The sequence below is a fragment of the Ictidomys tridecemlineatus genome, chromosome 11 (genome assembly GCF_052094955.1).
Source record: "Ictidomys tridecemlineatus isolate mIctTri1 chromosome 11, mIctTri1.hap1, whole genome shotgun sequence".
In the NCBI taxonomy this organism is placed as follows: domain Eukaryota; kingdom Metazoa; phylum Chordata; class Mammalia; order Rodentia; family Sciuridae; genus Ictidomys; species Ictidomys tridecemlineatus.
Genome location: NC_135487.1, coordinates 6353729 through 6368464, shown reverse-complemented (window position 1 = coordinate 6368464; position 14736 = coordinate 6353729). Strand labels below are relative to the sequence as shown.

At 45.3% G+C, this 14736-nt stretch overlaps 1 protein-coding gene across 6 annotated transcripts in view; it reads right to left on the bottom strand.

Annotated features, from left to right (window-relative positions):
* Positions 1 to 424: 424 nt before the first annotated feature.
* The window catches only part of Ube4b (ubiquitination factor E4B), a 115387-nt gene continuing 101075 nt past the window's right edge, over positions 425 to 14736 (bottom strand). For all 6 annotated transcript variants that reach the window (XM_078025245.1, XM_021732851.3, XM_005334764.5 and 3 more), the window contains 5 exons: positions 11719 to 11853; positions 10280 to 10471; positions 3030 to 3204; positions 2119 to 2265; positions 425 to 1811 (listed from right to left, as the gene is read on the bottom strand). In XM_078025245.1, the coding sequence (XP_077881371.1) occupies positions 1750 to 1811; positions 2119 to 2265; positions 3030 to 3204; positions 10280 to 10471; positions 11719 to 11853 (711 nt within the window). In that variant the 3' untranslated portion in view covers positions 425 to 1749. The remainder of the gene's footprint in view (positions 1812 to 2118; positions 2266 to 3029; positions 3205 to 10279; positions 10472 to 11718; positions 11854 to 14736) is intronic.

The following is a 14736-nucleotide window of genomic DNA, read 5'->3' as shown; positions in this document are numbered from 1 at the left end:
CTGTTGTTCTTGTTCCATAAGCCGCAGAGTCAGTCTGCAAACTGGAGCTGCCTGGAGAGAGGCTCATGAAAGGAGCGTCTACAAAAACCTCTGCACACAAGTAGAATACTGAACAGCCTCCGCAGACCAGCAAACTGGAATGAGAACCAAATGTGGTCTTCTAGGCTGACGGGAATGGGAAAGTTTTATTTTAAAAACAGCAACTCCTGGGCTGAGGATACAGCTCAGTTGGTGGAGTGCGTACCTTGCATGCACAAGGCCCTGGGTTCAATCCCTAGCAACACACACACACACACCAAACAAAAATCAAACAGCAATGCCTAATTGGCTCCAGAAAAGATGATTTACCCCACACACACTCATTTGGTTCTGTTTACCCACCCCACCTTTTATTCTTCCACAAAAAGAAGAGACTCAAAATTCCTTGTGTGTGTGTATCACCGTTTATTGTAGTTTGCGTTAGGAACTGAACAGAGGACATGGTCTGTGGAGGGGGAAAAAAGGAAAAGAAAAGAGAAAGTATGTTTCTGTAGACTTAATTTCTTCAAAACACTTTATGGTTTCAAATCCTTTTTTACCCCAAAGGAAAGTCAAGAATTCAAGTATGTTACTTGGGAGCGGTAATACAAAACGCCTTTGCCGTGTGCGTGTGTGTGTGTGGCTGGCTGTGAGTGTTTAAACAAGCACACCAACATCCACATTTCTTGCACCCTTTTTTGCTTTGGTAAGGCCAAACCCCAAAGGACACATCATACAAACGAACCCTGCCTCAAACTCAGACTCAAGGGTAGAGCAATTTATTTACCCTCATAGGATAACGGTAAAGGTTTTAAACTGTCACACAGCATTAAAAAGACCAACCCTCACCCCCCAAAACCATCAGTTGCTAAGTCCTGATATCCCTCAGCATCTGCTGCAATTGCTCCTTTAGTTCCTAACAGAGGGCTTGTTATAAGGACCAGAGCAACAGGATTCTCTTCATGTTGATTATAATAAAAAAAATTTAAAAGGGACATCTCAAAAGGAAAAAAAAAAAAAACTGAAATTCAAATTCTGAAAATATCTTGCCTTTTTTATTAATCATGTCATCTAACACCAATTAAAAAAACAAATATGAGAATATGATATAAAAATACGATCCCAGGATTAACACTTTGTCGCAGGCACAGTTATCTCACAGAATATATGTTTGGAGGGTGGGGAAAGGAATTTGTTTTTGTTTCTTTTAAAAAAAAATCCACAGCAGTGCAAGTAGGGGCAGGAAGTGGGAGAAGGGAAAAGATTCTTTAGCAGCAAAATGTCCGAGTTCTCTAATCACAATCAAATCAACGGATATTGGATTAAAAAAAAAAAAAAAAAAACAGAAAAAACAAACAAACAAAAAAAACTCAACAACAAAAGATGAAGGGGATGCTGCCCAGGCCCATTTGCCATCACTAAAAGACTTCCACTGCAAAAGCCCCAAATCGTGACATGGAAGGACATGCTTTATTACGCAAGCAACCATAAAACCTGTCCCTTGAGCTTTTGACTGTGTCTGTCACTTAAATATATGTACAGGAATTGGGCTCCTCTTCTCATTCATGTCCCTCCAGATCTCTACTGTTTGGTCACTGGGCTGGGCTCTCGGGAATTTGGCCGCATCTGGCCAGATGCCTCTGATGTTTGAGCAACAGTTGCACCGCGGATGCTGCTTCTGCCTGCCTCGCTGGCCTTGGCTGCTCCCAGCAGAGGGGGCGAGGGGGACGGTTAATGATCGCTGTTCTGTTTCTCTCTCATCCATGCCTGAATCTGTTCTTTCAGTTCTGGCACTAAGGGGAGAAGAAGAAAGGAAAATTAGTGTCCAGGTGGGAGAACTCTTCCTGAGATGAGGCTTGCATGGAAAGAAAACCACTCATTGCCTCGTTAGCTGAAGCCTGCAGAAAACAGGACAGAACAGGAAGGGCCAGATGTCCACAGTGAAAAAAGACGCGCGCACTCTGTGTCTTTTCTGTAGAAAGGGCAAGAAGCCTGGCAGAGCCCGGACTTGGCCCTTCTCCCTTTCTGGCTGCCTCTGGTATGGTTCTGGCTGAGCTCCTGGCACTGAGGGCACACTGCAATGAGCTGTGCCCTCCCTACCTGGTTCCAGCATGCTCTCAGTCAGCGTCTGCCGGTTGAAGGGGTCAGTGGGGGAGTTCAGCAAGTGCCGCAGGATGATGGAGCGGTCCATGATGGTGCCGGAGGGCAGCCGCACGGGGTCAGTCATCAGGGTATCCATCAGAGGGTCTGCAGAGAAAAGCAAAACAAACTCTACCTGATGATAGGGGTTAAAACTGAAGAAAAACAAAACCAAGTCCCTCCCACCATCAAAAATACATCCAAAGGAACAGCAAATGGCTTCTCCAGGGTTCCCAGTTTGGGGAGGAAACAGCATGAGATGAAGGCACATTCACTGCCTTGTGGAGAGGGGAAAGTAGTCTGTGTCGCCACTGCCGGGAAGAGAACAAAGACCTGAGGGCAGTTATGCAGCAGGCCCCGAAGGGCTGGACCTCATCCGGACTTCTCAGAATTCTTTGAAAGCATGAGTCCTCATTTACAAAAGACAAAGCTGTCCTTCAAATCTTCCAGACTGTTATGTGGTTTGAAATCAGGCTAAGGACATTTTTTCAATTTACACAGTGACCTAAAAATAGGCAAAAGTAATTTCAGACAGAGCCTTTCAAGAAGCAACGGTAAGCCATGTGTGTTGGTGCACTCTATAATTCCAGCGACTTGGGAGGCTAAGGCAGAGGATTCTAAGTTCAAAGCCAGCCTCAGCAACTTAGCAAGACCCTAACCAATTTAGTGACACCTTGTCTCAAAATATAAAAGGAATGGGGATGTGGCTCAATGGTAGAGCATGCCTGGGTTAAAGCCCAGTTCATAAAAAAGGCAGCACCTGTACCTGTAGTGCATCATCAAAGAAACTGGAAGTACAGGCAGTGCTGTTAGCGTATATTTCAAGTAGACTCAGATCACAGTGGTCAGTGTGAAAAAGCCAGGCCACTTGCCTCTGAACTCATCCGGAGCGTCACTGTAGTCGATCTCTGCGCGTGCGTTCTTAGCCACTATCTCCTCTACTTTTTCAGCGAGAAGTTTAAACTTCTCTATTGCTATAGTGGATTTGATCCCCGCCTTCCGCATTTTTGAAATTACTTCTTCAAACAGTTCCTTGCTGTAGGATCTCTGCATATGAGGAAAGACAATGTAACACATGAATTCATTCTGGATGGGAGAGCAAGTCCCAAATATAATCCATCTGTGGTATCTCCCCCTAACAAAAACCCCCCCAAAATCACCAGGCACAGGGTACATGCCTGTAATCCCAGCAAGTCAGGAGGCTGAGGCAAGAGGACTAGTTTCAGTCCAGACTCGGCAACTAGGAGAGACCCAGTCTCAAAAATAAAAACGGGCTGGGAATGGAGCTCAGTGGTAGAGCACTCCTGGGTTCCATCCCCAATATAAAACAAACAAACAAAAAACCCAACCCCCCCCCCAAAATCTCTGAATTCACATAATTTTGTATTATATATATATATATTCTAGTTTTCTCTGTGCATTTGTAGCTAGATAAAACATAAAGGATAGTTTTTTTATAATTATAAATGCATCAAGCCTGGAATAGTATGTGCTCAACTGAACAAGGCTATCATTTATGAAGAGGGCTACAGGATTAAGGGGAATAGGAAGCTTTTGACTTTTGAAGTCAGTGTGCCTTCCTTTTAAATATAAGTTTAAATACTGAAGAGACACAAATTTTGCCCATCTCAGTTCCTGCGGAGCACTGTATTCTAAAAGCCTATGAGAGGAGGGGGCAATTTCAGCTTTCTTCCTTAATGGTCAACAAGGTAAGAATAGTTCAAACTCAAAAGAAGCCTTCTCCTATCCACTACCGATCACTTCACATCACTTAGCTTAACACTGTCACGTCAGGTGCTCTGCTTACATGTGACCATCCCAATAATACCAGTGAACAGGCCTGGGGGCAGACACAATCTATGTCCCAGAGGAGGGTGGCAGATCAGAGGTATCCACCAGGGACCCAGACAACTTGAACATCGATTTTGGCCCTAATACCCACCAGCTGTGTGCGACCCTAACTCTCCTAAGTGGGAATGGGAACTTACCTAATTCACATAAATCACTGCCATTACACAATATCAAAGTGTATCATTCCTTACACTTACCACTAAAGCTGTGGTCACTGGTTGATTTAGTGACAATGATACAGAGAAGGGAAATAATTAAATCTGAGACCCTGGGATAGGACCACAATCTCTCATCATGTCACCTAATGCCAAAGAACTCAGACAAGGCTAAGCCCCAGTGACCAAGAGATAGTGTTGCTGTCTTGGGCTCTGCTCACCCTCATGGCCCCTTCTCCAAATGAAGAGGACTGTGTCCATCTGTCAGGCAAGCAACTGGGTGCCAGGCCACAGTACACTCTCCCCAGCCCAGCATAAGAGCATTGGCCCCGGGGCTCCACCTGGAGGGGCTTCTATGATTCTGCCTCACTGCAGGGTGCCCTGCTGACACTGCTGCTCACCTTTCAGCTTTAGCTTTTGGGCTGGGACCTGTTGTTCCTATCTGGATTCACATGGATGTCTTCAGCAGGAATTCACCTCATACTTGCTTTCTTTTAGAGCACTTGACCAAATTCCCCAACCTTTCATCTTTTTTTAACTTTGGTTTCTAAATAAGCGTACAATCTTGCTTTCTCTCCACACACACCCACACCCCGCTAACCACGCAACTGGGGAAAGGGAGGAAAGGGGCTGGAGATTTAGCTGGGGGCTGGCATGCTGGCACTGGCACAGCAGGTGAGGCCCTGCGTTCACCTAGCAACACACACCCAATGGGAAGCAGAGAGAGAGAGAGAATGAAGGGGGGGAAGGAAAGGAAGGGAAGGAAGAGACGGGAAAGGAACCAAGAGAATATGGGCAAGGGGAAAGCGGCAGCAGGGAGGCTGGGCCCCAGACACTCTAAAAGGCCATCTTTCAGGAGCCCCGAGGCATACAGAGTGCCTGGTTCAAGTTTCCCGAAGCTAAATGACCTCATGAATTCAACAGACCCTTTACTCAGTGCCTGCTTATTGTCACGAGGTAATGGCAAAAAGCTGCCATAGGCACTACTGCACCATGAAGGCACTAATACTGAGGGCACCGGTGACAGGCCAAACAGCTCACTCAGCTACATCCTTAGGTTTGGTGTGGCAGGTGTCAGAGAAACAGATGACTTTTTTTTTTTGGGGGGGGGTACCAGGGATTGAATTCAGGGGCACTCGACCGCTGAGCCACATCCCCAGCCCTATTTTCTATTTTATTTAGAGACAGGGTCTCACTGAGTTGCTTAGTGCCTTGCTGTTGATGAGGCTGGCTTTGAACTCACGATTCCTGTCTCAGCCTCTAGAGCCGCTGGGATTACTGAGGTGCGCCACGGTGCCTGGCTAAAAGATCATGTTCTTAACTTTAAGAATCTTACTATAGAATAGTTACAAAATTAAAACAACAATACCTGCAACTCATACATCAGATAAGGATCTACTGTCCTGAATACACAAAAAATTCTTTCAACTCAACAAGAAACAACAAAGTGTCCAATTAAAAATAAGCAAAGGACTTGAACAGACATTTCTTCCAAGAAAATATATGAATGTCCAGAAAGCACATAAAAAGGTGTTCAACAGTGTTTCTCATTAGGGAAAGAGAAATCAAAATCACAATGAAATACCACTTTGCTTCCATGAGGATGGCTACACAAGTTTGTTAACCAAAAATTAACAAGTGTCAGTGAGGATGTGGAGAAATCTGAAGACCTGTACACTGCTAGGGGGAAGGTAACAATGCAGCAGCTGTGGAAGTCGGTGTGGGCCTTCAAAAGCTAATCACGGAATTGTCTATGGTCAGCCACTCCACTCCTGGGCATCCGGGAGACCAGAAAACAGGTAATCAAGGAACTCAGTGAGACTCTGTCTCTAAATAAAATATAAAATAGGCCTGGGGATATGGCTCAGTGGTCAAGTCCCCTTAGTTCAATCCCCAGTATCCCCCTCTAAAACAGGTATTCAAATAAATACTTACATGAATGTTTATAGAAGCATTATTCATAATAGCCAGAAGGAGGAACAACCAAATGTTCATTAACAGATGAAATATTCAGCAATAAAAAGGAATGAAGTGCTGAAACATTCATAATATGGATGAACCTCAAAAACATTATTTACCTATTTAATCCATTTATTTTTATTATTGCTGGGGATGAAACCCAGGACCTCATGTATGCTAAGTGCTTTCTATCACTGAGCTACACCCCAACCACTCAAAACCAGTATTAAATCCAGGAAGAAACACACACAAGTTATGTACCACATGATTCTGTTTATATATGAAATGTCCAGAATAGGTAAATCCAAACACAGATAAAATAGAGACAGAACCCAGAATTATGGTTGCTGGGTGAATGGAGAGTGACTGCTTAATGGGTACAGGTGTTCCTTTTGGGGTGATAATAATGTTCTGGAACAGAGATGGTAGTTGCATACCACTGTGAATGCATTATACACCATCTAATTGTACACTTTAACATAGTTAATTTATATTATGGGACTTTTACCTTAAAGGAAAGAAAGAAAAACTTGAACAAGAAAACGAAGCACTAAATTTACAATAAGAAGGCTCAATATTCTGGTAGGTTAGAGAAGGAGCTTGCCTGGGAGATGTGCAACTTGAGATGGGTTATTTTACTTTTCCCTGGGAACAGTGTACTAATGCTCCATGAATGCTGGAAAGCAATCTGTGGAACTGGATCTGCCCATGAAAGGACGGTCAGGTGTGGTCATCAATGCCACCTGAGTTCCCCTCAGATCTCCCTATCCTGGGTTCTCTCAGTTCCAGGGACCAACTACTAAATGCCACTTCTCAGTAGTACAGAGCCCAGGGGCTCTTCATCCCTGCAACTTTATCAACCTCCTGCACCTGGTCTTTAGCCCTTTCCTGATGTAGGAAAGGAAAGGAAGACTCTTAACTTTTTCCTTGTAAAGATGTCATTTTTTTCTTTTTTTGTTCTCCGTGAAAACAAGACATAGCAAAGCAAAGCAAAGCCAACTATGATGATTTCTTCTGAAGGAGAAAATGGAATTCTGCTGCCTCTCCTCTAATTCCTCTGAGCGCTCAATACTCCTATCCCAGTCCTGAAAACCCTCAGATGAAACCAGCAAGTAGCAGAGTACTGGGATGCACACCTGTGATCCCAGCAACTCATGGGCTGAGTCAGGAGGATCCTAGTTCCAGGCCAGCCTCAGCAAAAAAATTAAGTGAGACCCTGTCTCAAAATAAATAGGGGGCTGGGGATGTGGCTCAAGCGGTAGCGCGCTCGCCTGGCATGCGTGCGGCCCGGGTTCGATCCTCAGCACCACATACCAACAAAGATGTTGTGTCCGCCGAGAACTAAAAAAAAAAAAAAAAAATATTAAAAATTCTCTCTCTCTCTCTCTCTCCTCTCTCACTCTCTCTTCAAAAAATAAAAAAATAAATAAATAAATAAATAAATAAATAGGGCTGAGGATGTGGCTCAGTTATAGAGCAACCCTGGGTTTAATCCCCAGCACCCAAAAAAGAATAAAATGAAATAAAATAACCAAACAGGCAGGACTCTAATCACCTTAAGGCCACTGTAAACAGAAAATGCTCAACTGGCAGCACAAACAATACTCTGTAAAAGAAAGCAAAGACACTACTGAAAACGTGTGTGGGTTTTTTTTTTTTTTTTTTTCAGCTGGGCACAGTGGCTCCCACCTAATCCCAAGGACTTGGGAGGATACCAACTTTGAGTCCAGCCTGGGCAACTTAGTGAGACCCTGTTTCAAAATAAGAAAAAAATTTTAAAAAGGGCTAGGGACATGGTTCAGTGGCAAGGAACCCCTGAGTTCGTTCCTAGTACAAAACATAAGTAAATAAAAGATGAATAGATTCAATTCCCAGTAACAAAAAAAAAAAGAAAGAAAAAAAAAGTGTTTTTGCTCCACATGTTATTGGTAGGGAAAGTCTCTCTTTTTTTTTTTAGAGAGAGAGAGAGAGAGAGAGAGAGAGAGAGAGAGAGAGAGAGAGAATTTTTAATATTTATTTTTTAGTTCTTGACGGACACAACATCTTTGTTGGTATGTGGTGCTGAGGATCGAACCCGGGTCGCACGCATGCCAGGCAAGCGCGCTACCGCTTGAGCCACATCCCCAGCCCCAGGAAAGTCTCTTTCACAGGTCTGTTTTTTGGGTACTGGGGATTCAATGCAGGGGTGCTTAACCACTAAGTCATATCCTCAACTCATTTTTAAACTTTTGAGATAGGATCTCCCTAAATTGCTGAGGCTGGCTTTGAACCTGTGATCCTCTTGCCTCAGCCTTCCGGGCTGCTGGGATTATAGGCTTGTGTCACAGCAGCTGGCTCCTTCACAGGTCTGAAGGTCAGGGCTCTTTAGACCAGGGGCAGGGGAGACTGGTGTGCCACGGTGAAGAATCCACTAACCACACTCCAGCCGTTGCCAGCAGAGGATGCCACCACGATCCCTGGCACTGGCAGGCAGGGTGGAGCTGCTGTTGTCACCAGGACAGGATCGAGAGGCTCTTCTGTGGCTCCCCCTTGTCTGCAGCCTTGCTGGACATGCCTGCTCATCTGACTGAAGGCTTCCTGACTACCTTAAACTGTAGCCACGGCAAGACCCACGGAGAACAGGGCACTCCAAATGCCCCTGCCCCCTTCGTGGTAGCGAGCAGCGGGGGATGCTTCACTGCCATCAGCCGGCTATGCAGGAGAGGCCAGCTGCCATCCAGCTGCGCAGTCTACCGAAGGAGGTACTTCCACTTCCCTGTCCTCACTATAGACTATCTATCCACCATTCCTGAATATGTGTGCTATTATATAGTCATAGGCTAGAAAAACAGTACATATTTTAACATTTCCCCAAATAACTACAATTTTCAAACCCTTTCATTTACCACCACTTTTTATGAAAAAAACTGCTTTAGACACACATTTTCCCCCATTATAGGTACTCTGTCGAGGCTATTTCCCTTGTTTATAATAAAAAGCACCCACGTATGTAAATTATAACTCAAAAAAGCTTAAAAAAAAAAAAGCACCCATTAGGGGTGAGAGATGGGTAAAGAACCTTCCGAATGGGTAACCTGTGAAGTGAGAAATTCTGGAAAAGGGGTGTGAGAAAGGTGGAGGCACAGAAGCAAGCAAGGCCCTCTCTGGGCAATGAAAGCAGGAAGCTGAGAGGACAATGTGTTCAGGGCCAGACACCAGGAGGCAAACTGCACCTCCATCCCACCAGAGCTCTGTGCACTTGCACAGGCAATTCCGCCTCTCTGAGCCTCCGTTTGCTCATAGAGACCCCACATCACTGAGTTCTGCGAGGACCGAGTGAGTGAAACAGAGGAGGGGTTCACTGCAGCAGTGAGTGAGCGCTGCAAACACAGGGAGCAGAGCTCAGAGGGAGGCGACTGCATATCACACAAGAAGGCTTCAGAGCAGGAGCTTAGACTAAACGGATGGCTGTGGAGGAGCAAAGCATACCTGAATCAGGCGCAGTGGCATATGCTCAGAATCTCTGGAGGCTGAGGCAGGAGGATGACAAGTTTAAGGCCAACCAGGCCAATTTAATGAGACCCTATCTCACAATAAAAAATGAAAAGGTCTGGGGAGGCAGCTCAGTGGCAGAGCGCTTGCCGAGCATGGCAATCCCCAGTACCCTAAAAATACACACAACCCAGATCTAATTCCAGGGGGCACAGGAATGCAGGAAAGGGAGGAGTCCAGAGATAACCATGAGCAATTCCAGACCCAGATCATGAAGGCATGGCAGCACTATAGCAGGAGACTGGGAAGATCTGGATTCTGTGAGAAAATCTGGCTCTTGGGAATTTAATGTGCTGTTGAATAAGGTGAGGGAAGAACTCAACCTCGGGAGGATCAGGGAGCCGGGTCTGGTCTTTACTCCCTAAGGAACACAAGCAATTCATCTCCTCTTACACCTGACATGTTTCCCAGCCACTGGGGCCGTTATTCACACTTAGGTACTAAAAACTTGTCAATCCATGATGACCATCACCTTTCTTCACTGGGAGTGGGAGAATCCAAAGGACAGACGGAAATGTAATTGGGCAGGGTCTGCCAGGAGAAGAACTGAGAAGTGATTGAAATGCCCAACTCAGCAGCCTGAACCCCAGGACCCTGAAAAATGGTCTTGCTCCCTTGGCACTAACCTGGTCATCAGCAATGGCTTTAGCAAACCGGGCACAGTCCAGCTGCAAGTAAATATCTGTCAGCTGGTCCAAAAGCTTCTTTGGTTCAAAGCCATATTTCTCTGGATTTTCAACTTTCAGGTCACGGCACTTTGGGCCACAGAGTTGCTGAAGATTGAAGTTCAGCATTGCAGCCAATCGGGGTCCAAGTTCCTAGGAAATCACAGGATGATACAACAATTAATGCTGTTGAGATAAGTGAGAAGGACCAAAAACTCCTACTTCAGTGGCTGGTTTAGCCCTCAAAGACTCTCTTAAGTGTGCTGCGTGGCACATGCTAAAGAAGTTTAGCTTTACATTCATATGTCTTTAATTCCCATTTCTTATATGAAAATTCTGGTAATTAATGGAATGTTGAGGGCTGATGACAAATACCAAAAAAAGTCTTCTCTTTAAATTCATGCTTTTAATTATGAAAATAAGAAACACTCCAAATTCAGAAAGCCTGGTGTGGTGGTACACAACTGTAATCCCAGCAACCTGGGAAGCTGAGGCAGGAGGATCACAAGTTTAAACTCAGACTTAGCAATTCAGTGAGGCACTAGGCAACTTAGTAAGATCCTGTCTCCACAAAAATAAATAAATAAATAGGAAACAAACAAAAACAACTTATTTGTGGTTCTAATTAGTCTTTGGCTGCTGCTGCTGCTGCTGCTTCTCCTTCCTTTTTTGGGGTTTTGGGGATGAAACTCAGGGCCTCTTGCATGCTAAGCATATTCTCTACTCTTTAGCGACATCCCACGGAGTTTGTGGCTTCTTTTTATTTTTTAAAATTTATTTATTTATTTTTGGGCTACTGGGGACTGAATCAGGGGTGCTCCACCACTGAGCTACATCTCAGCCCTTTTTAAGTTTTGAGACAGTGTCTCACTAAATTGCCAAGGATAGCCTCAAACTTGCAGTCTTCCTGCTTCTTCTGCCTGAGTCACTGTGATTACAAACGTGCACCACTGCATCCAGCTCTTCGGCTTCTTGAATGTGACAAAGCTATATCTACAAGAACCAAAGAACTTACATATTATCAATGATTCTACTTAATGTATTCCAATTTTACGTTACCTAACATTTTCCTACACAAAGAGTAATCAATAATGATAAAAATGTCATAACTTCAGTACCAACAAACCAATGTACTGTCTAAGCAGAAAGTGAACAAAGTCACCTTGGAATCATTTGCAGAAGGTGTAGTAACATCAAAGATCTTCACTAGAGTCTAACAGCAGGGTATCTGTGTGTATCAATTAACATAAATGGGAATAAAATCAGCAACAGAACTTCATGTATTGGTGACTGTGATGCTAACATTTCCAGAATTTCAACAACTGCAACAAGTTTTAAGTGCTAAGGTCTGGATGTGGGGGCCAACAGATAAAAACAAACACCCCACAGCTTCTACTCACTGGTCTGAGGAACGGCTTCTGGACCTGCTTCGTGAGGATATGGAACATGTCCACGGTTTCTGTCGCCAGGGCCAGATAAGAGCGTGAAACACGCTCATCCTGAGCAAGCTGAGACTGCCGGGCCTGCTGCTGATCCTAGGAAACATCAAGCAGGTGCCAAAAAAATCTCAGAACCAGTCATCAGCTCACTAACACGCCAAGTGCAAAGGAAAAACACAGTCATCTCATAACTGGAAAAGTGGCTGCAGAGCCAACATGCTCAGGGGTAAGGTAACAACCCCCACCCCCACCCCCAGCAAACTGCAGAGAGCTGAGGTGGACTCCTCTCAGTGTAACAACCATACAGGTGGCCTGGGGACTTTTTTGCTTAGTGCTGGGGATCAACCCAGGGCTGTGTGTGCTAAGGATGGGTTCTACCACAGAGCTCCTCCTCAAACTTGGCACTTTCCTTAACTCTCTTGAGTTTCCTCTGTTTTCTCAATGATAAAAAAAGTGTCTCAATTTCCATGGAGGATGAGTTAAGTGACTATAACATGGCACCTGGTACAAACTGGTGCTATAAAAGGGTAGTTCATTTCTCTCTCTCTTTTTTTTTTTTTTTTGAGAGAGAGAGAGAGAGAGAGAGAGAGAGAGAGAGAGAGAGAGAGAGAGAGAATTTTTAATATTTATTTTAGTTCTCGGTGTACACAAGATCTTTGTTTGTATGTGGTGCTGAAGATCGAAGCCGGGCCACACACATGCCAGGTGAACGCTTGAGCCACATCCCCAGCCCAGTTCATTTCTCTTAATAAAAACTTTTACTTAGTCATTGCTATTTTAAAAACAGGCGATGCACTCTGCCATGAGGCCTATCATTCTGCCCTTGCACCAAGTGCCTGTGGGTGGCCCAGCTTTCTGAATTTTCTTTCGACCGACAGGCTGTCACCCCTTCATGGTGTCAGCATGCTTGCCTCTGGCACCATCTTTCTCCCTTGGTTCTGCCTGGGTTGGGAAATGAGGGGAACTGAGCTCGTGAGTAGTCGCATTATCCCTAACTTAAAGTTTTACATCTGCCCAGAGGCCTTTTCTCATGGGGGGAGGGGAAAACAGCTGGAACAGCTAATGTCACTCAGGGAGCACTCTCTGGGGTCAGAATTTGTCATCCCTGGTGGAGATCCTGCAGCAAGGCATGGGGCCTATGCACTACTCCCTGGTCACAGATGAGCCCATTCAGAAAAAAATGAAAGAGAAGCTAGGTGCAATCCGACACTCTATGAGGGTCTGGGGGGTCTCAAACATTCATCTGAGTACCATGTAGATGCCTCTAGAGGCTGGGCCTCTGGTGCCCTGTGAGAAGCACAGCACAGGCCCAGGGGGGCTCTGCATCCTCCAGGAGCTTTGAGTCCCTTAGGGAGACTTTGCTTAATAAACCAACACCCCACAGAAACTCAACTCTGACAGTGATAGCAAAAAGTGGCAGTGGGTGAGGGAGAGTGACACTGGGCTCTGTGGATGCTATTCTGGAAAGGGCGATCATCTCTCTGGGGGGTGATTTAACCTATGGGACTCCTCGAAGGAAGTGAGTCAGCAAAAGTCTGGTGAAACATCACTGCGGTGGAGGAGCCGCCAGTGCAAGGATAGAGGCCAGTGTGGCTGGGGTGCAGGGGGTGGAGGGGACAGTGTGGGGAGAAGAGGGCAGAAAGGTGCTATGCCCTGCAGGCCACACCCACAGCTGAATCAGCGGTACTGTGCTGACAGATTTTAGTAGCATCCCTCTGGTAGAGACATGGGCAAGGGTGGAGGCTGGGAGACCAAGAGCAGGCTCCTGCAATAACACAGGCAAGACATGGGGGTGGTCTGGAGGTGGTGGGAAGTGGTCACAGAATGGGGGTACACACACATTATGTATGTATGTGAGTATGTGTCTTTTTTTTTTGCAACAGGGATTGAACTCAGGGGCCCTCAACCACATCTCTAGCCCTATTTTGTATTGTATTTAGAGACAGGGCCTCACTGAGTTGCTTAGAGCCTCACTGTTGCTGAAGCTGGCTTTGAACTCGCAATCCTCCCGTCTTAGCCTCCCAAGCCACTGGTATTACAGGCATGCACCACTGTGCCCAGGTGTGTGTGTGTGTGTGTGTTAAAAATCTTTTTTTTTAGTTGAAGATGGACACAATACCTTTATCTTATTTATTTAATTTTATGGGGTGCTCAGGATTGAACTCAGTGCCCCACACGTACTAGGCAAGGTCTCTAACACTGAGCCACAAACCCAGTGTCTCCATCTCCCGTGTGTGTGTGTGTGTGTGTGTTTGTAGCGTATCTGTTTATTACAGTTTATGCCAAATAATTATTTTTAAATTTTTTTTAGATGTTGATGGACCTTTATTATTTTCGCTTATTTATATGTGGTGCTAAGAATTGAACCCAATGCCTCACACATGCTAGGCAAGTGCTCTACCACTGAGCCACGACCCCCCATGTGTGTGTTTTTAATGGTGTAAGGAAAGGAACTCTTGCCTCTCAGATGCTGGGCACAGGCTCTTCCACTGACCTACAGCCCCAGTCCATGAGATAGTTTAAGAGAGTACCTAGAAGAATCTTCTGAGAGGGGGGTGGAAGAATGGAAGACAGTGCTGAAGTGTCGAGCCTGAGCAACTAGCAGAGGGAAAGTCCCAGCTGTGGAGGTTGGGCAGACTTAATTGAAATTTACAGGACACTGAAGTTCAGTCAGGGAGAAGTTGGGTTTGAGGTATGTATTAGGCTACCTGCTCATAAGGGAAGCCAACCTTGGCTGCACAGCCCAGTCAGGAGACAGCTGAGATGAGGAGATATTTTTGGGAGTTTTTATTCAACACCCTGGAATAGATGAGATCAACTGGCAGTGGTTTTTCAACTGGGGCATCAAGTTACATGTGGGGGTACTGGCTATGACGACTGGGGGTAGGAGTGTACATCACCGATGCTAAATGGACAGGAACCGGACATGGTAAATGTTCTATATGTAAAGGACAGTCTCTCACCACAAAAACAATTCAC